The 23,068-nt window shown below is 39.7% G+C and overlaps 1 protein-coding gene across 8 annotated transcripts in view; it reads left to right on the top strand.

Moving 5' to 3' along the window:
• Positions 1 to 23,068, top strand: part of LOC129780249 (transient receptor potential-gamma protein) — a 313,946-nt gene that overhangs the window by 260,878 nt on the left and 30,000 nt on the right. For all 8 annotated transcript variants that reach the window (XM_055788307.1, XM_055788306.1, XM_055788309.1 and 5 more), the window contains 9 exons: positions 3,377 to 3,507; positions 3,602 to 3,839; positions 3,935 to 4,077; positions 4,145 to 4,334; positions 4,391 to 4,573; positions 14,313 to 14,424; positions 14,581 to 14,703; positions 14,829 to 14,972; positions 15,260 to 15,399. In XM_055788307.1, the coding sequence (XP_055644282.1) occupies positions 3,377 to 3,507; positions 3,602 to 3,839; positions 3,935 to 4,077; positions 4,145 to 4,334; positions 4,391 to 4,573; positions 14,313 to 14,424; positions 14,581 to 14,703; positions 14,829 to 14,972; positions 15,260 to 15,399 (1,404 nt within the window). The remainder of the gene's footprint in view (positions 1 to 3,376; positions 3,508 to 3,601; positions 3,840 to 3,934; positions 4,078 to 4,144; positions 4,335 to 4,390; positions 4,574 to 14,312; positions 14,425 to 14,580; positions 14,704 to 14,828; positions 14,973 to 15,259; positions 15,400 to 23,068) is intronic.

The raw sequence follows: 23,068 nt of genomic DNA, 5'->3' as shown, positions 1-23,068 counted from the left end.
TAATATCTATTTTATCTTAATAGCAGGGTTGCTAACTATATTTTTCAAAAATCAGGATTGTTCATATTGGATTGTCCGGAAAATTCATGCCGATTTTTGGGAAAGCCAATGCATCATTTTTGTAGGCAGATATACATTTATTAAATTTTATATGTACAATTTTGTTTCATGATCTTTATCTTTCTCGTATATTGAAAATTCTGTCATTCCAGAACGTCGCTTTCTCGTTGGATACTGTTCAAGGAAAATATGCAGGGGCCTAAACCTGTGTTGGCTATATTTGTATAGGTGACTAAAGGGTGTGTCACATCAAATTGCATCACGAAAAAAACGCTGTAGAAATTCGCCCAGTAGACCGATCCTTTTGAAAATTTTAGACAGTAAAATAAAAACTATTAAACAACTTTTGGCATTTTCTTTTTATTCATACTTCGAGCCCAAGCCCGTATGCTCGCACCTTCCTCTTTACCCCGTCCATAAGGTTCTGTACAACGTCAGGTTGTAGTTTTTTGAACAGAAATCCATTTTCTCTTGAAGTCCGCCTCCGATTTGACAACTTTTGGGTTCTTCCGGAGGGCCTGCTTCAAAATCGCCCAATATTTCTCTATTGGGCGAAGCTCCGGCGCGTTGGGCGGGTTCATTTCCTTTGGCACGAAGGAGACCCCGTTGGCTTCGTACCACTCCAACACGTCTTTTGAATAGTGGCACGAAGCGAGATCCGGCCAGAAGATGGTCGGGCCCTCGTGTTGCTTCAATAGTGGTAGTAAGCGCTTCTGTAGGCACTCCTTAAGGTAAACCTGCCCGTTTACCGTACCGGTCATCACGAGGGGGGCGATCCGCTTTCCGCAAGAGCAGATCGCTTGCCACACCATGTACTTTTTGGCAAACTTGGATAGTTTCTACTTGCGAATCTCCTCCGGAACGCTGAATTTGTCCTCTGCGGAGAAGAACAACAGGCCCGGCAGCTGACGAAAGTCCGCTTTGACGTAGGTTTCGTCGTCCATTACCAGGCAATGCGGCTTCGTCAGCATTTCGGTGTACAGCTTCCGGGCTCGCGTCTTCCCCACCATGTTTTGCCTTTCGTCGCGGTTAGGAGCCTTCTGAACCTTGTATGTACGCAGGCCCTCCCGCTGCTTGGTCCGCTGGACGAATGAACTTGACAAATTTAGCTTATTGGCGACATCCCGGACCGAACTTCTCGGATCACGTCCAAACTGCTTAACTACGCGCTTGTGATCTTTTTCACTGACGGAGCATCCATTTTTGCCGTTCTTCACCTTCCGGTCGATGGTTAGGTTCTAGAAATATCGTTTTAGTACTCTGCTGACCGTGGATTGTACGATTCCCAGCATCTTACCGATGTCCCGATGTGACAACTCCGGATTCTCGAAATGAGTGCACAGGATTAATTCACGACGCTCTTTTTCGTTCGATGACATTTTTCCAAATTTACGAAAAATTGACAGTGAAGCATGGCCAACGTGATCTCTACACTCTTATCTGATTATAAGCGAAATCTGAAGATATAATTCCTAAAAATTAAATTTCTACAGCGTTTTTTCTGTGATGCAATTTGATGTGACACACCCTTTATAAGCGACAAAATGAACCAAATCGACATTTTACTTGCTACACATTCTATTCAGTATTCTATGCTACAAGTTACATCCACATTTGAACCAAATTCTTTGCAGAGTTCAAAGAGGCCTTTTATGATAGTGATCTATTACTTAACGTTTTCTTTAAAAATAATATAAGAAACCGCTCTATTCTTTGTCTTCTGCACAGCGTTGACGTAGAGAAGCAATATCGAGTTACGATTTTGACTCAAATTCCGAACGCTTCATTTTAAAAAATAAATTCACTGAACATCAATGCTGTCTTGATATATATGAATAATGTTATAAGGAAGAGTATACTCTAAATAATATCGAGGCCTTCATAATTCAACTATGTATAACATTGATGATCGGTGAATTTAGTTTTTAAAATTAAGTGTTTGGAATTCGAGTTTGTCCGGAATATGAGTCAAAACAGTGTGTGTTGTAATTGCTTTAATTTGTATACATATAGAATCTACCAAATGTATGTTAAGCTGTCATTTTTGAAGTAAGATTTTGGAGGGAGAGAGGAAAAAGAGCTCGCAGCACTGTTCGATTCGCGATGACGGCATTGAGCATTGTGTTTTGTCACTGTGAAGTGAAAATCACAATGAATTTTTCTGGTGGAATAATAACATGAAAACGGTCACAGGAGGGTTGTATCCGAGACACGACCGCATAGTTGACGTAGGATTCCGTTAGGCTATCTGTTGATTTTGGATATGTTGGAAAAAAATACATCGGTAAACTCTTTGATAATGATTTGGTGGTCCTAAAAAGGGCCGTTTTGTTTGGTTGTTCGGTATTCCAGATGTGTTAGACGATAAGAAGTGTAAAAGGGGACCTCGTTTATCAAACTACATGGCAAAACTGAGGTTGAATCTGTCTGAAAGGCCGTGGTTAACGAAAGAGAAAGGCGATGAAGAGAATCGATCAAAGAAGATAGGCCCTTTCGACATGTTGATCTAGAAATGACTGAGCAATTAGCGTTTAAAATTGGACAATTTTCACGATGGGCTCGATTTTCGATTTTCAATTTGTCCCCCAATATGTTCCCGAAAGACGTAATCCTACGTCAAAAATGATGTCAAATGTAATCCAATTTCATGAAACGCGGAGATTAACTGTCATTTAAATTTAACAAAAAAATGTCAAGAATCGACTCTCTTGGACTTATTTTTGTTTTTTCGAAATACGAGCCAAAACGTATGGATTAGGGTGCCAATGAAAAAGGTCATCTCGATTTTGCATACGCAGCTTCCTGCGAAATACTGATTTTCACTTGGGCCCGGTTGAACTGTCTGATACCCTAGAAACGTTTTGATGGAATGTTATCCATTTTAAAACTACGCAATGCACCAGTAATTGTTAAAGTTACGCAGTCGCATCACTTCCAAAAATGGAAATAATTCAAATTGTGAAGCTCACAACCAATTGTGAACATTCCCAAAAAATTTTACTCACGCTGAGTAGAATATCATATATCCCAGATTAAAATAAGATTAAGAAACCACGCTCAAATGGAACGATTGTGTTTTGTGAACATTTTGTCGGCCGATGTCAAAATGTCAAATCGTGATCGGAAAGAGCAACAGCGTCAACCACAGAGCTTCGAGGCCGTCAATCTTCATCCCGACTGTCATACACTTTCTACCCAGCATACGTGTGTGTTTCTGGAGTGAAAGGAACCGTGTTAATATTATCGTCAACACAGCTGCTGCCATTTTCAGCTCAGAAATTAAACGCATCGTTTTCCGTTTTGTCTCTCCTCACAGAGGCACAGCATCCACGGCATGATGGAGGAGGAAAACGTGGTCCGACCCCATCAAGAGATAGCGGCCCTCTCCCTGGACGAGAAGAAGTATCTTCTTGCGGTAGAACGAGGCGATGTCGCCAGTACGCGAAGGTATGTTCATCAACCGAGTTTTTCATTCCTTGCCATGCTGAATTCTCCTTATCGCCTCTTGCTCACTCACTCATACACACAAACACACACAAAGGATACTGGAGAAGGTCGAGGCCGAGGGACACATTAACATCAACTGTGTCGACCCCTTGGGAAGGTCCGCCCTGCTGATGGCCATCGACAACGAGAATCTGGAGATGGTCGAGCTGCTCATCAATCACCGGGTGGACACTAAGGACGCACTTCTGCACGCCATCTCGGAGGAATTTGTCGAAGCGGTTGAAGTGCTGCTGGACCACGAGGATAGCAGTCACAAAAATGGGGATCCACACGTGAGTGGTTTCGGGTTTTTTTTCTGGGGCGAATGAGAGGATGGAGCGATTTACCCTGGCTTTCGTATGTTGTGGTTTTTTTTGCTTCCTTTCAGAGTTGGGAAGCGCTCCCACCCGACACGGCCACTTTCACACCGGACATCACACCTCTGATTTTAGCTGCACATCGTGACAACTATGAGATTATCAAAATTCTGCTCGACCGGGGAGCCACGCTTCCGATGCCGCATGATGTCAGGTATATTTGAAATCGTCCATATGTTCCGCCTTGCATTCAGATTTTCGTTTTCTGTTTCCCACATCAGGTGTGGTTGTGACGATTGTGTCACATCCAGACAGGAGGATTCCCTGCGGCACTCTCGATCTCGGATAAATGCATATCGCGCTCTCGCTAGCCCCTCGTTGGTTGCCTTGTCCTCCAAGGATCCAATACTGACGGCATTCGAGCTGAGTTGGGAACTGCGACGGCTGAGTTTTCTCGAACATGAGTTCAAGGTTAGTATGGAGTGAAAGGCATCTTAATTATTTTGTATTATTGCTTAATTTTTCAGAACGAATATCAAGAGCTGCGACGTCAGTGCCAGGATTTTGCAACGGCTCTACTAGATCACACTAGATCTTCGCACGAACTGGAGGTACTTTTAAATCATGATCCCACTGGACCGGCTTTCGAACATGGCGATCGAATGCATCTGAATCGGTTGAAGCTGGCGGTGAAACTAAGACAGAAGAAGGTGAGTTTTATGTGGCATTCCAAACCATTGTGAGTCAGACTCTGTAGGATGAGATGAGTTTGATAGACGCAAACAAAAAAAAACTTTTCAACTTAAAGCTCCATAACTCTAACAAAATGCATATTAGTTGTAGGGGAACCGCGGATAATACGGACAGTGGGGGTAATATGAACAGGTGGTCGATTTGTATACAATTAAAGCTCTCTGAAACGACAAAATTTATAGCGACAAATCTCTTTATAACGACATTTCCGAAGGTACCTTCACAATCGCATACAAATTCTTTTCTTTATTGCGACATTTCTATATAATGGGGGTCTTCGTAGCCACTTGGTTACGCGTTCGCTTACTAAGCGATCGGTCGTGAGTTCAAACTCAGGGCCCTCAATTGACCATCTTTGTGTTGTTATAGAATAACTACGTCCACGCAAACATCATCAGCGATGGAAATCGATCCACGGTCGAAATAGGATCGATTCATCCATACAACTGCTCTGCTCTGCAAGAAACATCGGGCTGCTTTTCTATAAATAACTCAACAATGATCAATATCAACTGTCTCCGCTGTCCGGTCTGCTAAACAATGGAAGAACAGAAAGAATACCCTTACGCCGAAATGGCTACTACTGTGTAATTTACCATAATGTAATGGAACAGAAAAACTTAACGCCTAAATGGCTACTACTAACTACTGTGTAATTTACAGTTTATAGAAACATAAACATATGTACATGTACACGATTAAAACCCGGCTCTGTTACAGCTAAAATGCTAATGAGCCTAATAAATAAATAAATGGGATTAAAAAAAATTCTATATAACCACCTTTCCCTATAACGACACATGATCGCTTCTATTTACTAAAACATAATACTCTCTATTACGACAATACTCAATGCCATAGTGTGTATGTCAATGTCAGTGCTAACGAACGTAAATAGTCTATGTAGTGTATTATAAGATTTAAACAACTTTGAACATCTGTTTACGTCTGATTTAAATTTTCGGATACTTACAAAAACAGAAATTTAAACCATAAAATGTAGGAAAAGCTTATTGAAACAAATTAATCGAACAATTGTTGAACAAAAATCCCGTTCTAGAAAAAAATTTCATTAAATTGGCAATAAATTTAAAAACTAATGTATTGTTTGCGCAATTGTTATATGGATAAAGCTTTTGATATCAAATTGAGGCAATAGCTTTAAGTATCGTTTGTTCCACTGCAAAATAAATTGGTCATAATTCAAAGGTTCGAAAAGGGTATTAAAAAGACAACATTGTATAATGAATTCAATGTGCCGCACAATGCACAATTCATTCACCATAAAAAATATGGACTAGAGTCGTGAAGGGTAATAATATTGGCTTCAATGATGTTCAATTGGTATATTTTGTTTAGCGATGAGATAAATCAAATTAATCATTTATTAAATCAGGTCCTGACGGAGCAAGCAGATGCTTTCCAAATTATCTATGCTGGTTCATTAACAACAAAAATCAATTAACAATTTATTATTTTTTTCTATCTAGAGAAAACTTTGTATCGGATGAATGAGCTGACTTTTACATTCATTGTCCAATGTTTTTTGTTTCAATGTGGTTAGACATCGATTGGTTTTGTTTCTAATAGAATGTGATTGTTTGGAGTGAGCTTGAACTTTTCTCTCATTATAGCGACATCTAAGCTCTCTTCTTCTTCTTTCTTTGTTTTTAATAGGCTTTAAACTTTGCAGTTCATTCGCCTCTATCTAAGCTCTCTATAACGACGATCTCTTGCGATGTCGCTATAGAGAGCTTTCGATGTAGTTACATTTTGAATTTCCGATTTCTGTTAATGAGAACACCTTCTACATGTTATTCTATAATATTTAAGCCACAATATGGCAATGAATACTGATCAAAAGTGGAATAGGGAAACAAAAACCGAAAATCATACATGATTCCGCGTGAGAATGTAATTTTAGCTGCTTCGATATTAAGTGGTTTAATATCAAAATTCAAATCGCTGATGGCTATATTTCGGTTTGTGAGTTAACAGAGAAGCAATATTAGGTATGTACGGAAAAGTAAATTCTTTGTTGAGTGGAAACATTTAAATTATTGAAATAATTATACTGGGGTAAAACGGACAGTTGCCAGTGGGAGTGAGATGAACTGTGAAAAGTCTGTTTAATCTATTCCTAAGGAATATCCTGCGTCTATAAATGGAAATCAAATCGTCACATGTGGACTGCTTAGAAGCTGACTAGAACCAAAAGCAAAATAGTTGAGAGTCTGTCCGTTTATACTGCTGAAAAGTACGATATCACTTCTAGGTGGATAAATTCGATTTTTTCATCATTTAACGGATATTCGTGATAAGTTCGGACCTTGGTTGAATAAAATTATTCCATCGCGATCGATAAACTTCTACGCTTCATATACTACAAACCTATCCATATTACCCCCACCCCCATTATACCTGCATCGAAAAAAATGTTGACTTTTCGGTCAGTTTTAATTTTAGTGAAAAACATTGAAAAACACTTTTTTGTAAAATATTTGGCCAATTAGATAGGAAAACAGTATATTGAATTGCAAGAAACTGCATCAAAGTTTTGGGAAACAAAAATTTCCAAAAATATAATTAAAGTTCTCCTTAACATGTCCGTTTTACCCCCACCTCCCCTACAGCAATTCCCTGAAGGAGAAAAGATCAAATGAGAAAAAAATACCCGCTTTTGTAGACCGTGATAGCAAAACGAATTCTGGAGTGTGAAAATGTTTGGAAGTATAAAAGATGCCGAATTGAATGCATCTGCAATGCCGGTTCTCCCAACTTCTTGGTTTCAGAATCTGTATTGGGAAAACACATTCCGTTTTGCATCTTTCCCCAGGCTTCATGGTTTTGAAATCTGTGTTAGGGAAACATTCCAATTTGCAAAATACGAGTACGAAAGTTCCCACTGCTTGCATCTAAATTTCTATGCCAATTTCCACAGGCTCCATGGTTTTGAAGTTTGTGTTAGAAAAACATTCCGATTCCAGAAACGCAAGCGAGTACAAAAGTACCCAATTTTGCAATTTGCTATGCCGATTTCCACAGGTTCCATGGTTTTGAAGTCTGTGTTAGGAAAACATCCATCCATTCCAGCGATCGTACCTCAATCGTTGCGCAGTCGTAACTAGAGATGTGCCATCCGCCTATGAGCTGTTCATTCTAATCGCTTCATCATAGTGAGCGGATTCGGATCGGCTCGCAATCAAAAAAACGCAGCTCATCAGCTCATTACGGAGCTAGAGCTGATGAGCTGTTGGGCTGATGAGCTGATGAGCCATTGAGCTGTTGAGCTGATGAGCTGCTGAGCTGATGAGCTGTTGAGCTGTTGAGCTGATGAGCTGTTGAGCTGTTGAGCAACTGAGCTGTTGAGCTGCATAGCTGTGGAGCGCAAAAGCTGCAGAGTGTGAATTGCGAGACGCGAAAGAATTTTTCGTCTCCCGCGCTTCATGGCATGACGTCAGTTTGTTTTCGTGTATCCCTCTTCGTACTTTAGCTTTAGCAGAGATGCCAGATAGGAAAAACGGTTTTTGTTTTGAAGATATTCAATCGTTCGTTACTTCATTAAATTTTTCTTATATGGCCAAACAAAATAATACACATTATTATTGCTTGTAAATAAATTTAATATATTACATTGTTATGTAAACATTACTGTGGAAACACATACATTTATTTCCGCGTGCTGAATCAAAACAATTCAGAAAACCACCCGGCATAAATGTTGATGATTGATACTGGTCCTTTTGTTACCTTTGTGATCGCGACTAATTATTTCTCGTTGCACCTATTAGTGGATTTATTTTTATATCCTCGGATGCAAAAAAAAATCTCGATGGTTTTTTTTTTCAAAAAACGTTGTCTCGGCCAATATTCCTGGAGGCATTCTATTTGGCTACTGCTGGTTTTTCTGTTGTTTAAGTTCAGCATATCCTAAGCATCTTCTATGTTGGATTTCAGCATACATTATTTGTTGTATATTATATTATTAGAATTCATATCAGTTTTAGTTTTTGTACAATTACGAATTAAATTCGTTTATTTTTTGCTTTCCGTCTATTAAAAAATGCACACTATGCAATGTCCCATGGTGATTACGTTTCATATGCAATTGTGTGGACAACTGCAAAATTCAACTGAGCTGAAGAGCTGTTCCAAATGAGCAGCTCACTTGTATGAGCTGAACGGCTCTGAGCCGCTCACCATGATGAGCTGATTTGCCCATCTCTAGTCGTAACTGAGTGGATTTCCGAGCGGCACTCGCTTATATACCGCTTATATATTGGGGTGATTTCAATAGCCTGTTTTGAAAGCAATTTTAGGGCTATTGAAACAAGTTTTTTGGATCAAAAAGTAACAAGCATATAATGCGTAGACATTTTATCTTTCGAATGAAGTGTTTATCATATCATTTCATTCAGTTGTTTAGGAACTATTAACGCTCAAAATCTCGTTGTCCGGCGTAACGCTTTCGTTTTCGAAATTTTGAGCTTACACCCCAGTATAGAAATGAAAGACGTAGTTGTACGTCAAACATAAAGTACGCAGCTGTGATATTTTCTAACAGAAGACAGTACTGGAGTGTCCTTTCGGAATTTGTTGGATACAGCGACATGAGAAAGATACATCAACTTAAAAAGAGCATTTATTGGGAAATTGGTATTTTTTCTGGAGGACGGAATAGAGTACGCATTACAGTAATTCGTCATTCAAACTGATTCTTCTATACAATAGTATTTAGTTTGGCCGCCTTTAGCTTCAATCACGGATTGCAGACGTCGAGGCATACTTTCAACGAGGTTTCTTATATGTTGGAACTTAGGATGAATATCGAGGCTTTTTCCAAAGCATTAAACAGTTTGTCACGGTTGGTGACATCTCCTTTGTGAACATATTGATCCAAAATAAACCACAAATATTCTATTGGTTTGAGTCCGGGCTTTGCGGTGGCCTTTCCAAAAGCATAACGGACGCACACAGTGGTTTTGTGGGCGGTATGCTTAGGATCGTTGTCTTGTTGAAAAACGAACTTCTTCTCTAAGTCAAATTTTAGCACCGACTCTTTAAGATTCCTTTTAAAAAGCTGATGAAGTAATCGGTCGTATTCATAACATCAATTCTTTCAAGATTACTGACACCCGACCAAGCAAAGCACCTCCACACCATGACTCTGCCACCTCCGTGCTTGACCGTCTTTTGTATATTTTTGTTTCCAGAACTCTATCGGCTTATCGATGTATTTTTGGGCGAATATGGGGGGTTTGATCCTGCAGAAATAAATTTCAGCCAAAAATATATGCTAAATATGTATGTAAAATACAAAGTTAACAAAGTTAACAAGTCTACTCTTATAACCCAATTTCTGAAGTCGCCCGTGCACAATTTGTTCGGAGATATTTAAGTCAGCATTTTCATGAATCACTCGGCTGATAGTGAAAGGATTTCTAGCCCCTTCTCGAGAAATTCGACGATCATCGCAATATTCCGCTTCCTTCCTCTACCGGTTCGATCTGCTACGCGTTCTTCATGCATTTTGTATACTTTTCGTGAAGGAAAAGTGAAGCGGAAAGTGTTAAGGTACATTCGAGCCACTTGGTGCGAAAGCGAACTTGGATGCTGAGGCTATCATCACCCATGTCGTGAATGGGATCAACGATAGTGCGTTCCTAACGGTCATCATTGAGTCAGCTTCAAAAGAAGTGCTTTACGACCGTTGCGCAGGTTTATCATTGTTCAGAATGGATCTGCAGGAGGAGCTGTGATTAGCGGTAAACAAAAGCTCTTAAAAAAACTGGAAGTGGGTTATATCTATAGTATAACCGCAAGGGTGACGTAGGACTATCGTTGATTTAGTGATCATATGTTTGATTTTGAATCTAAATCCATTCTGCACAAGGTTTTATGTATCCAATATTGGATACAAAAAACCTTGTTCTGAAGAATAATCTTCAGAAACTTTCCTGCTAACTGTACTTGATTGACAAATCACAAAACCAAATGTATGTGGTCGCAGTATTATATAGATAGAAAACATTAAATAAACTCTTGCACTTGAATGTAATTTTCAATTCCAAGTGGAACTGACAGATTATTTTTCAGCAACGATGACATCTTTCCGGATACTTCTCGATTCTTCTCGAAGTCCACTAGTGGTTAATGCTAACTCGATAACCACCTGTTGATTGCACTTGATTGAAAAATCACAAAACCAATCGTATTTGGTCGCAGCATTATATGAATAGAAAACATTAAAATAAACTCTTTCACTTGAATGTAATTTTCAATTTCAAGGGAACTGGCAGATTATTTTTCAGCAACGATCACTTCTTTCCAGGTTTCTTCTCGATAACCAGCAAACGAAAAGAGTTGCGCGCGTGTATGTGTGTGTGTGTGTGTGTGTGTGTGTGTGGCGGCTACTTCAATGTCTTCCCGGGGAACCGTTTTTCGATGCTAATACTCTCTTGGTCACCTTCTCTTCTCCTTCTGATCGATCGGCTTTTCTGCGCTCCCTCACAGTTAACACAAACTGATTGCGTTTCAGGTCAGGTCAGGCCAGGTAATAAATCCCTCGATCCTCGATCCCGTCCAGCTCGTTTAATTACGATTTTGCCTTGTCGATGTCCTCACGAAAAATGAATGCGTTTCACCAACAGAATATCGCTTAAGTATGCTTTTTGTGCGTGATGGAGTCAAGAGAAGGTGTGATTTACGATGGCAATTTGGAAGGCAAACTAGAGGGGAATAAAGTGTTACATGGATAGAAAACGTTAAAATAAACTCTTTCGCATGAATGTACTTTTTCAATTTTCAGGGGAACTGGCAGATTATTTTTGAGCAACGATTAGATCTTTCCGGAATTTTCTCGATGCTGAATGGCATCCAAACGAAGAGTTCCGCGCGTGTATGTGTGTGTGTGTAGCGGCTGCTTCGAAATCTTCCCGGGGAACCGTTTGTGGCATCACTCTCCTCCTGATGGATTCCCTTCTGGCCTAAGGTGCACAAACAGGCTCTTGGTGACACCGTTCATTCGCGCTTTCATGATAAACGAAGAGCTTCACCACAACAGAACTGAGAACTGAGAACAGAGTGGATTTCCGAGCGGCGCTCGCTTATATACCGATTGGTGATTTCAATAGCCTATTTTGAAAGCAAATTTAAGACTATTGAAACAAGTTTTTGGATCAGAAAGTAACAAGTATAGAACGCGTTTTATCTTTCGAATGAAGTGTTTATCATACCATTTCGTTCAGTTGTTTAGGAGCTATTAACGCTCAAAATCTCGGTCTCCGACGTAACGCTTTCGTTTTCGAAACTTTGATTTTACATCCCGGTATAGAAATGAAAGACGTAGTCCTACGTCAAAAGATTTTATTTCAAACAGTACTTACACACACTGAGTAGCCGTATCAGTACTTTGGGAGTCTCGTCGTTGGAAATACAAATAGAGGATCGTGTAATGGTGCTCAGTTTTAGTATATTGCCGGTGAATGATTAGAAAACGGATTTGCTGTTGGGGCGGAACCTGCTTGTCAATGAGGATGTAACGGTTTCTATCAGTGGCTCCAAGTTCATTCTGAAGGTTGAGAGTTTTGTGTACAGCATCAGACTTGTAGAAGAGCCACTGGAAGACCCAGTGAACCACATTTCTAATGCCGAGAACCGAGAGGCAGTTAGAACACTCACCGCTAGGTAAAAGCCTCGGAAACCAAATAAAACGGACGTGAAGTTGAAAATATTCCTGAAGGGTGAGATACCAATTCAGCGGCTACCTCGGTGCTTGATGCAGCGGAACGTCACGATGTAAGAATCCAGTGGCAGAAGTGTCAGTTCTTGAAACGGAAGATTGAATACCTGGGTTACGATAGTGATAAAGCGGAGAAAAAGCCAACGAAAGACAAAAAAGTAGCCGTGAAGAACTTGCCCGACCCTAAGAATTTCAAGGAGATCCAAAGGTTTCTAGGTTTGACTGGGTTCTTCGGGAAGTTTGTGAAGGATTATTTAATCAAGGGAAAGCCACTCACAGAGTTACTGAAGGATGCGGATACGGATAAGGACACGAAATGTTTGTTCATCTGAAGTGAAAACTTTTGATCATTTCGGATAAGCTGAAATCATTATTTGAGTAACTGGTTTCAATTCTGCTGAAGTAATTGTTTTTAAAGAGCAGAATAATTGTTTGCATAAGTGTCTTATGTCATCTGAATAATTTGTAAAATAAACAAAAAAAATGGAAACAAACAAATGTTGTTAAAATCTTGTGCTGATCTTTTCGGATACACATTGCTGGCATCAATTATACATTTATTACATTAAAGGCAAAAGTGTTCCATATTCAACGGATAAAAAAATAAAATTATGTATTAATTATACTTCATATGATTCACTCTTGGAGACTATTTCGAAAGGTTTCGCACAAAATAAAGAAAAAATGTTTATTTTTTATAATTTTGCATGCATCACTGCTTTTTCAAGGGAAAATAATTCCGACCAGTACGATACCCATGCCCAAAATTAATACGACCGCAAAGGTATAGGTCAATAGCGTTTCAAAAATATTGCGAAACAAAGCAATTGAGTACCTACTAACCAACGACTGGTGTTCATAGATAAAAAGGACAGGAGGAGAGTTGACGTTGATCCTATCCTGCGTCACATCAACAATACGCACCAACTAAATAGCGATCGCAGCCCATTCCAACTACTTTTTGGAACAGTCATGAGGTCTCCAGGAGTTGTCCGTTTGGCAGAAGCAATAATGCATGAACAGGCCGAATCATTCCACGATGCAACGTGCCGATGCAAGAGCGAAGATTTCGGAAGCACAGCAGCAACTGGCGATCAACCGTACGCAATTTGGAAATTACGTCAAAATCGCAAAGATGTTTTTGGGACCATATCGAGTTCTGAAGCAGAAGCGCATTGATCGCTATGACGTTGGGAAAGTTGGGGCCCACCCTGGACCGAACAGAACAGTAAAGTGTGCATCCCGGGCGACGAAGATACAGATTTCGACGACGAAGTTGAGATGGCGGTTGGTAATGTCGACAAACAGGAATTAGTTGCTGTTCCAGTGTCATCCGGGCCGGATGTCAGATTTAAATTGAGCATACCTAATTGCTGAAGAAAAGATCTCGCACATTACAACAATACTTCTGAAATTAAACTGAAAGCTTATTGGACCAGTACTCATTTGAATGTGCGTTTGATCAAATCTTTTAATAAAGTTTGATGAAATTAAACGTGGCGATTAAATTATTTTCGATCCGAAAGCATGTGTGGTCAAGTGTGGTTTGCTGGAAAACTTTCTCGGGGTTTGAACATACACAGTGCAATTGAAAACAATTTTCATCTGGCTAGTGAAAAGTGTTAATCCCTTCGGAACACATTTAAAAGCACTAAAATTTCACTCCTACTTCTTTTCACACCAGTTAGTGTTTTCACCACAACACCACAAAACTCAATTGCAGATTGCGCACTCAATCGATGGTTAGTTCTTATTTTTTTTCTTCCGACGTCAAGAGAAAGTAAAACACTTGTGAACAATATTCTATCCGATACGATTCGCGAAGGCGACATCGGGCAAATTGGCGGTCGTACAAATAAAACCAATTGGAGAAGTGATTTTATGGCCCTACGTAACTCCTATCTTTTGCCACCCGTTTTTCACAACTTCTTTTCTTCTATCTTTTCTCCACACAGTTCGTGTCCCACCCCAATGTGCAGCAGCTGCTGGCCAGTATCTGGTACGAGGGGCTTCCGGGCTTCCGGCGGAAAAATATGGCATTGCAGGCGCTGGAAATAGTGCGAATAGGTGAGCAATTCGTTTACCGTCGTACCCTTTTGGTGGGTTTGCTGGCAGGGTAATGTAATAAAACGAAATTGTAATTTTCCACCAGCCTCTCAATTGAGGCCCCTGCCTTCCGCTTCTTGCACGCCGTTGAAAATTATTTTACCGCTCCCGTTTCAGGTATGCTTTTTCCGCTGTTTTCATTTTCCTACATTATCGCACCCCATTCAACGTTCGGCCAGACAATGAGGAAACCCTTTATCAAGTTCATTTGCCACAGCGCATCGTATTTTACATTTTTATGTGAGTACTTTCTTGTGAGTAATAAAATCACATATCGTATATTGAATACACGTTGGACCGTTGTCTGCTTTACAAATCGTTAGAAAATATTTTAATCAAAAAAATTTCCATTGCTCTGATTCCAGTTCTACTGATGTTGGCTTCGCAGCGCATAGAGACTGTAATTGGGGGCGTTTGGGGGGCCGACCTGAGTAACCACGATGAAGTGCCTACAAAAAGAGGAGCCAGTCCCACGCTGGTCGAGTGGCTGATTTTGTCCTGGGTTAGCGGTAGGTATACTGTGATTGTGCGAAGAAAAACCACACAGAAACAATAACAACAATTCGGTGGAATGTAAAAAGGAAAGAATTGGAATTAAAAATGTGAAAATCTAATTAAAACTTTTTCCCCAATGTTCTCGGAAGTACCGAACCAATGTATTGGAAACGAATTGAACTCTCACGTCATTTCTTTTGTTTTTGTGCGCTTGCCCGCTGGAATGGGGTTTTTGTTCCTGTGCAATCCCCATGTCGCCGACACATCACGGAATCGGTGAAAAACCCACAAAAAACCTTAGGACTGATCTGGAGCGAAGTGAAGCAGCTTTGGGACGTCGGTCTGCAGGAATACGTGAACGATATGTGGAATGTGATAGATTTCGTGACGAACTCGCTATACGTTGCGACGGTGGCGCTGAGAGTGGTGTCCTACTTTGAGGTATGTATTGCATCCATTACCAGTGATTGAATAGTTGTACAAATGTTGGGATATTATCACGTATCTGAAATGAAACATAAAATTCAAATAAACGGAGGGAGGGAGCTACCGGAAATGCACGTTGCATTTCGGTTCACGGTGCCGTGTTACCCTAAATGAAAGCTGACCCATTTCATCTAGGGTTACACGAATCCAGCGAAGCCTCATTTTCGTTTTCCTCTTAGATAAACGCATATATCGTGTTCCAATGAGTGCCTTTCAGCGATAGCTTAGTTTATCATGAGAAGTCGTCCATTCTAGCGACTAGACAAAATTTCATTTGAACATTTTTCGATAGTAACATGTTCCTTCCAACTACTGCATGTGGAGATGCAGCTTCATTCATGTTCGTAAAATCATCCTTCCGATAACATAACATCGAAAAGAATGTTTTAACGCCGGCGGATTCTAATTATGGCTCGTGTACTCTGTTCAGCTTTGAAAGAGGTTACTTTTGACATCGGGTCTTTGTAGCCAAATTCGCTGTCTTCGCTATTAAGGGAGTGATTATGAGTTCAAGACTCCTTCTCCCAGAAATCTAATTAACCATCTGTGTGTGATATTATGGAATAACTGCGTCCACCTAACAATCATTAATGATGGAGATCTAGCCTCTCTCCGTCCACAAACGTTCTTATGCTCGCAAGAAGAAACACTAGACTATTTTTGCTTTTAATAACACAACAATGATCGCTTCGTATCAACAAATCCGCTGTGTACGGTCCAACTGTAACCATTAGAACAAACGAAATTATCTTACGCAGAATATGCGATATTTGGACCAGTGTGTCGACTGAAGTTTTGACGTAGGATTTCGTCTTTCGGGAATATATTGGAACGAAAATCGATCACATCGTGGAATACATTCAATTTCAAATAAGCTCAGTCATTCCATAATGGATTGATGAGATTTTTGCATCAATCGATTTCGACACTCCATTTTTTTTTTAAAATTGAAGAAAATAATATATATCATGAAACTAATTATCAAACAATTGGAAAATCCCAATCGTTGTCCAAACGGAAATACCGCATTCTGACTGGTCGAAATCGAAGATACAAGCATCCTGTTCTACTTACAAGTATTGCTCAGTCGTTTCTTGATGGATTTGGGCACTCCATAATAATTCATAGAAATGAATAAAATAATATATTTTATGTAACTTTTTTGAATGCGCCACTATAATATGTCACTTTTTTTCTGAAAACCGAGAATTCAATTTCAGTTGTTGTTTTGTTGTGTTTAATTATAAATATTAAAACCTGCAAACCTGATTGTCAATACCATTTCTGACAATCCAAACAAGCTGTAGTGGTTCTTTTACTCACGTAATCGTCTCGCATACAATTGTACGGCCCGGTTGGTATTCTAAAAAACACAGACTACGATACGTTTTAGTAATCGTCAGTTCAAAAACGTCGTTTGATGTTATTAAAAGCGGACACGGTCTTTGTCAAGGCAGTTGGTGAAGGATTAAGTTGTCCAGATTGGATCTTTTCAGGACTAGAGAGGAAAGACCCTCAAAAGTTTTGAAGTTTCTATAATTCAACAAGTCAGTCAGTCTGTTTATAAATCGTAGTGGAGACGAATGAATCGTCAAGTTTAATGTCTCCGTCAATAATAATAAAACGAAATGGAATTGTTACTGAAGATACAAGGTACCTGAGGGAGTATACTTTTGTTCAGACAACAAGGCGATTCCCGAACAAAGACGTATTGTTCAAAGAGTGCATCAACGACGGGCAAATTATTTCTCTTGAAACCCCAACAGAAGTTAATTGCTGCTGTTTTTATTTGTTCGAGAAAATTATACGCGAGTGAATATGTCACAATAAAAGCGCTGATCCCGTAAGCCTGTTTCGGAGCAGAAACAACTGTCTTAAACCGGCCTACACGATCCGTCCAACGATTTTTTTTTATCTGTATTATAGTGACTTTCAACTCATTTGGCTGGTTCGTCACTTTTACTTCCATTTTTGGAAGAATGTCGGGAGTGAGAATTGAACTCGTGACCTTTAGCGTGAGAGGCATGAATGTTACCACTTCGCCAGATCGCCTCCTCCGTCCAACGATTGTCTCGAATGTTGAATACAATCATTTGGTGAGTTTACCACGGCATCACTGTATGTCAAACTTTGTTAATTTGGAAGGGTTTTACAATAAAAATATACAAAAAAAACGAAGAGGGGATTATATTTTGAAATATAAAATTTAGACGTAGGACTACGTCTTTCATTTCTATACCGGGGTGTAAATTCAAAGTTTCGAAAACGAAAGCGTTACGCCGGAGACCGAGATTTTGAGTGTTAATAGCTCCTAAACAACTGAACGAAATGGTATGATAAACACTTCATTCGAAAGATAAAATGTCTACGCGTTCTATACTTGTTACTTTCTGATCCAAAAACATGTTTTAGTCTTAAATTTGTTTCAAAATAGGCTATTGAAATCATCAATCGGTATATAAGCGAGCGCCGCTCGGAAATCCACTCAGTTCTAATTGAACAGCGATTGGAGCATGTTGTCGCTGTTGTGGTGAAGCTCTTCATTTATCATGAAAGCGCGGATGAACGGTGTCACCAAGAGCCTGTTTGTGCACCTTAGGCCAGAAGGGAATCCATCAGGAGGAGAGTGATGCTACAAACGGTTCCCCGGGAAGATCTCGAAGCATCCGCTACACACACACACACACATACACGCACGGAATTCTTTCCGTTTGGATCGAGAAAGATCCGGAAAATAATCTGCCAGTTCCTCTAGGAATTCAAAAATACATTCATGTGAAAGAGTTTATTTGAATGTTTTCTATCCATGTAACACTGTGACCAAATATGTTTCAATCAAGTGCTATTAACAGATGGTTATCGAGTTAGCATTAACCACTGGTGGGCTTCCAGTATCGAGGAAAATGTGGAAATATCTAATCGTTACTGAAAATAATCTGCCAGTTCCTCTGGGAATTTAAAATTACATTCATATGAAAGAGTTTATTTTAATGTTTTCTATCCATGTAACACTGTGACCAAATACATTAGGTTTTGTGATTTTTCAATCAATCGCAATCAACAGGATAGCTTCTGAAGATTATTCTTCCCCATCAGTAGGATATTTCCGTATCCAATATTGGATGCATAAAACCTTGTGCCTCCAACGTAACGCTCTCGTTTTCGAAGTTCTCCAAATATTCATTCATTCAGAATGAATTCAGATTCAACTTCATACAAATGATCTCTAAATCAACGATAGTTCTACGTCACCCTTGCGGTTATACCATAGATATAACCCACTTCCTGTTTTTTATTCATAAATTAAACTTTTGAGTAAGATTTTTTAACAGTGTATTAAACATTTTTTTTCCTCAATAGTTCATTTATTTTCCAACAACTTTGTCAAACATCATATTTCAATCAGACATCTGACGTTACCCAACTGGGAACAGCTTTATCTATAATTTCGCAGAGCATTAATCTCAAGCGGAGTCCTGTCGTATACTAAAGTATTTAGTTTTCTTTTAAATTTCGTAACTCGGAATCCAGCTCTTTGAATAAATTATAGCTCATGACAAAGTTGTTGAAACTCAATGAACTTTCTACTAAAAATAACATATTAAATACATTGTTAAAAATTATCCTGAAAAATTGAATTTAATACAGGCCGGATTCGATTATATACAATTTTGAACTCGATTCTATACTGTTTGAAAAAAAAATTTTTTTATAGTTCAAATATGACTTATTTCAAGAAAAAATGTAACCTTTCAAAGTTAAGGTGAAATTTAAGTGGCTATTATAAGTCCAGAGGGGTAAAATCGGGATTTTTGAGATTTTGCCGTAATTTTCACCAGATATTGTTTATATCGATATTGCAGCGAAATTAACAAAGATAGAAGTTGGGCGTCAAAGAACAAATTGTAGAGTGTTTTGAGAGCTTTAATTTGAGCTTGAGCTTGAGCTTGGGTAGACTGTACAATTCGTAGTTGCTCTCCGTGATGTTTTGAGAGCTTTAATTTGATTGATAGAAACAATCAAGTTTAATATGAATTCAATCAAGTTTAATATGAATAATTTTCAATAAAAGAAAAACATATGCATGAAAGACAAATAAAAAAAAATTGACACGGTTATGGAAATTGTTTTTACTAGACAAAGCAATGATGTATTACTTTGTGAGATCATGAAAGATGAACAAGATTCCTTTTTTTTGTAAACTTCTGATAGGTGGATTACTTTTTCCACAACCTAATACAGTAGTTTACATTTAATGCGACACTCAGCCGTGCCGAAGCACCACTCAGTGTCGGCGATTTTGACCTGTAATTGGACATTTTCGATGAGAGTGGTACAGTGTCGACTTTTAATGTGGTGCCATAATTGGGCCCCGAACTCGATGTTTACAAAAATGTCCAATTGAACGTGTATTACGTAATTACTGTATTAATACGGTGGAACCCGTTTATAATGACATTGAAGGGAATTGACAAACGCGTCATAATAAGCGGACGTCATACAAAGCGTTTTAATATAACATAATTTATTTAAAATTAATTATAATAGGCGACATGCCACTGTAAAGGAAGTTATTATTTCCGACTTTTTTACAAAGATTTTTAAATGGAACAAAACTTCATTGTGTAATTACGTCATAATAAGCTGTTGATCAATATAAAAAGAGTCATAATAAACGGATTCTACTGTATACTTCTTTGATGTGTTGGATGAGAGCCGGCAAACGACCGCAAAAGGTCAATACAGATTTCGATACAGATTTTCTGAGAAAAAACTCGGATAAAAAGATTTTTTGAGACCAAAAACACAGATTTTTTTATGGCAGCCCGGTGTAGTGCGTCTCTTCCCAAAATGATGTTTAAAAATTTAAATATAGAGGAATTCCACGCCAAATCGGCCAGAAAACATCTAATTTTGACTCGACCCTCTCCGATTTTTTTTTTTCAAATTTGGTACTTTTGATGAAAGCTACGTAAAATCACAATTTTCATTAGAATATGAATACATTCAAGGCGTGTTATTCGGCATATAAATCTCAACTAGGTATTACTAATAAAAATGACGCAAGTAATACCTACGCTGAGAAGGCAAAAGTTTCACTGAGAACATTAGTGCCATCCAAGAAGAACAACTAAAGTGACGCGACAAAATTTAGTACCAGTTCCTCGTTTCGCCTGTTTCGAGTGTTATTTCGACCGATTTTTGAAGAAAATTGATTGTTTCTCGATGGTATTATGTGTTTTTCGGATCCTGGTAAGTATGTGTCATGTGAACAAGAACTTTGTGAGGTTTTAATTCCCGAATTCTAGTTGCAGTCACCGAAAAATGGGTCGCGTGCATAATTGCACGGAAATACAGCGGATGGTCATCCACAAAATGTCCAAAGCAGGCAGCAACCAACTCGTAATCGCAGAATACTTGAACGATTAAAAACCTTCGTGTTTAATGCCCCCACGACCGCAAAAAAAACCGAAACGACTGGACGTTCAACGAAAACGACCGCTAAGGATGACTCTACCATAAAGCGAGCCTCCAAAAAAGATCCCTTCAATGCCTCGAAAAGGATCCGGGACGAACTGAACTTGCAGGGGCTAGGCGGTAAAAGCCCACGGAATGTCCCGTTGCAGACGCCGAAGCATCTGAAGGCGCGGCTGAAGTTCGCGAAAGACCACTTCGATTGGATCGGTCCGGAGAAGGAAAAGCAATGGCGAAATATACTGTGGTCGGATGAGACGAAGGTAAACCCCATCGGCTCGGACGGAAAAACTTGGGTCCATCGCACAATAGGCTGCGCTGACATGCCACAGTATATCACGAAGACATTCAAGCATGGAGGAGGGAACATTATGGTGTCGGGTGCTGCTCCTGGTATGGGGTTGGCCCTCTGTACTGGGTGAATAAGATCATGGATCAGTACCTCTAGGCCCAAATCCTAGGGGATGTTATGCTGCCATACGCCGATTGGGAGATGCCCCTGAAATGACAGTTTGATAAACAAAACAAGATGATCCCGAAAGTTATACACGACGATGCTGAGGAAATTCGATTACGTGGCGATGGACGACGAAACCTTTGTCAAGACACATTTCAAACAGCATCCTGGATAGAAATTGTGATGGGTGCGAATGCTTGTGGGACGGGGTTTCTCCAAAGCCTTTCTAGCTGGGGTGATTTTCCGTATAAATGCGCGGAAATCTTATCGCGATCGTCACGTGGATCGCAGATGGTTTTGACGGGGAACACTGTATATCGAGGACACTATGTGAATTCTTCCTCTATTTATTTCTGCTATACACTATAGCACTTTAACTACGCGGGATGCGTTAAATAGCTCGGGATAATAAAAACTTGGTAAAACTATAACGTGGGAAATAAACTGCAGCTATCTTTATTCCAACTTTTGTTAACGATAGTTAAGCGGAAACTGAATACTGTGTGACAGTAAAGCGGAAAAGGTGGCCATAGGTGTGAGAAGAGTAGTTTTATAGTGGGGGGCTATAACATGGGAATATTTCATTTGTATTGCTTGAATATCGTATTGCTGATTTCTACAAAAACTTGAACCTAACAAATTGTATACGGCAACTAGAAAAGGAAAGATGGGAGATATTTTTTAGCAGAAACTGTCGAAGTTCGCTAAAAATATCTGGTTTAAATAGCGATATTTTCTGTGCTTACTTACTTACCTATTTAATCAGCAAAACGCTCCAGTGGCTTGTGTTGTACACAAAAGTCGTCTCCATTCACCTCGGTCCATGGCTGTTTGTCGCCAGCCAAGCAGTCTGCGTAGGATCCGCAAGTCAGCTTTCACTTCGTCGTACCATCTTGCCCTCTTCTCCTCGTTCCTATCAGGCCGTTGTCGAGGACCATTTTCACTGGGCTGTCGTCCGATATTCTCACGACGTGCCAATTCCAACGCGGCCGGCTGATTTTCGCGGTATGAACGAAGGTTGGTGGTTCTCCCAGCAGCTGCTGCAACACATGGTTAGTTCGCCTCCTCCACATTCCTTCATCCATTTGTACTCCGCCGTAGATGGTGCGTAACACCATCCGTTTGAACACACTAAGGGCGCGCTGGTCCTCCACGACCATAACCCACGTCTCGTGGCCGTAGATGTCTACCGGGCTTATCAGTGTTTTATAGATAGTTAACTTTGTGGTGAGGCGAATTTTACTCGACCGTAGTGCCTTTCGGAGTCCAAAGTAAGCACGATTTCCTGCCATAGTGCATCTTTGTATCTCTCTGCTGGTCACCGGTAAGCCCAAGAACACGAACTCGTCTACCACTTCGATTTGGTCACAGCCAATCTTCTTGGCAGGAGGCTAGCCTGTCCCGATTAATTGTATCATAAGCTGATTTGAAGTCGATGAAATTGTGATGTGTGACTACGTTTAACTCGCGACATTTCTGCGAAGACCTGTTCCGTGGTGGCTCGGGCACCCATAAATCCCGTTTGATATTGCCCCACGAACTTCTTTGCAAACGCTTTGCAAACGGTGATAAGCGACGGTAAAGTATCTGAGAGAGCTTAGCAGCGTGATCGCACGGCAATTGTAGCAATTCATTTAAAAAAAAACGACTGGAATCGAAGGAATGCCAATGGTGTGCCGGTAGTGTTGTATT

The sequence above is a fragment of the Toxorhynchites rutilus genome, chromosome 3 (assembly GCF_029784135.1).
Source record: "Toxorhynchites rutilus septentrionalis strain SRP chromosome 3, ASM2978413v1, whole genome shotgun sequence".
NCBI classification, from domain to species: domain Eukaryota; kingdom Metazoa; phylum Arthropoda; class Insecta; order Diptera; family Culicidae; genus Toxorhynchites; species Toxorhynchites rutilus.
Note: the sequence above shows the minus strand (reverse complement) of the source record. Positions and strands in the feature narration are given on the sequence as shown.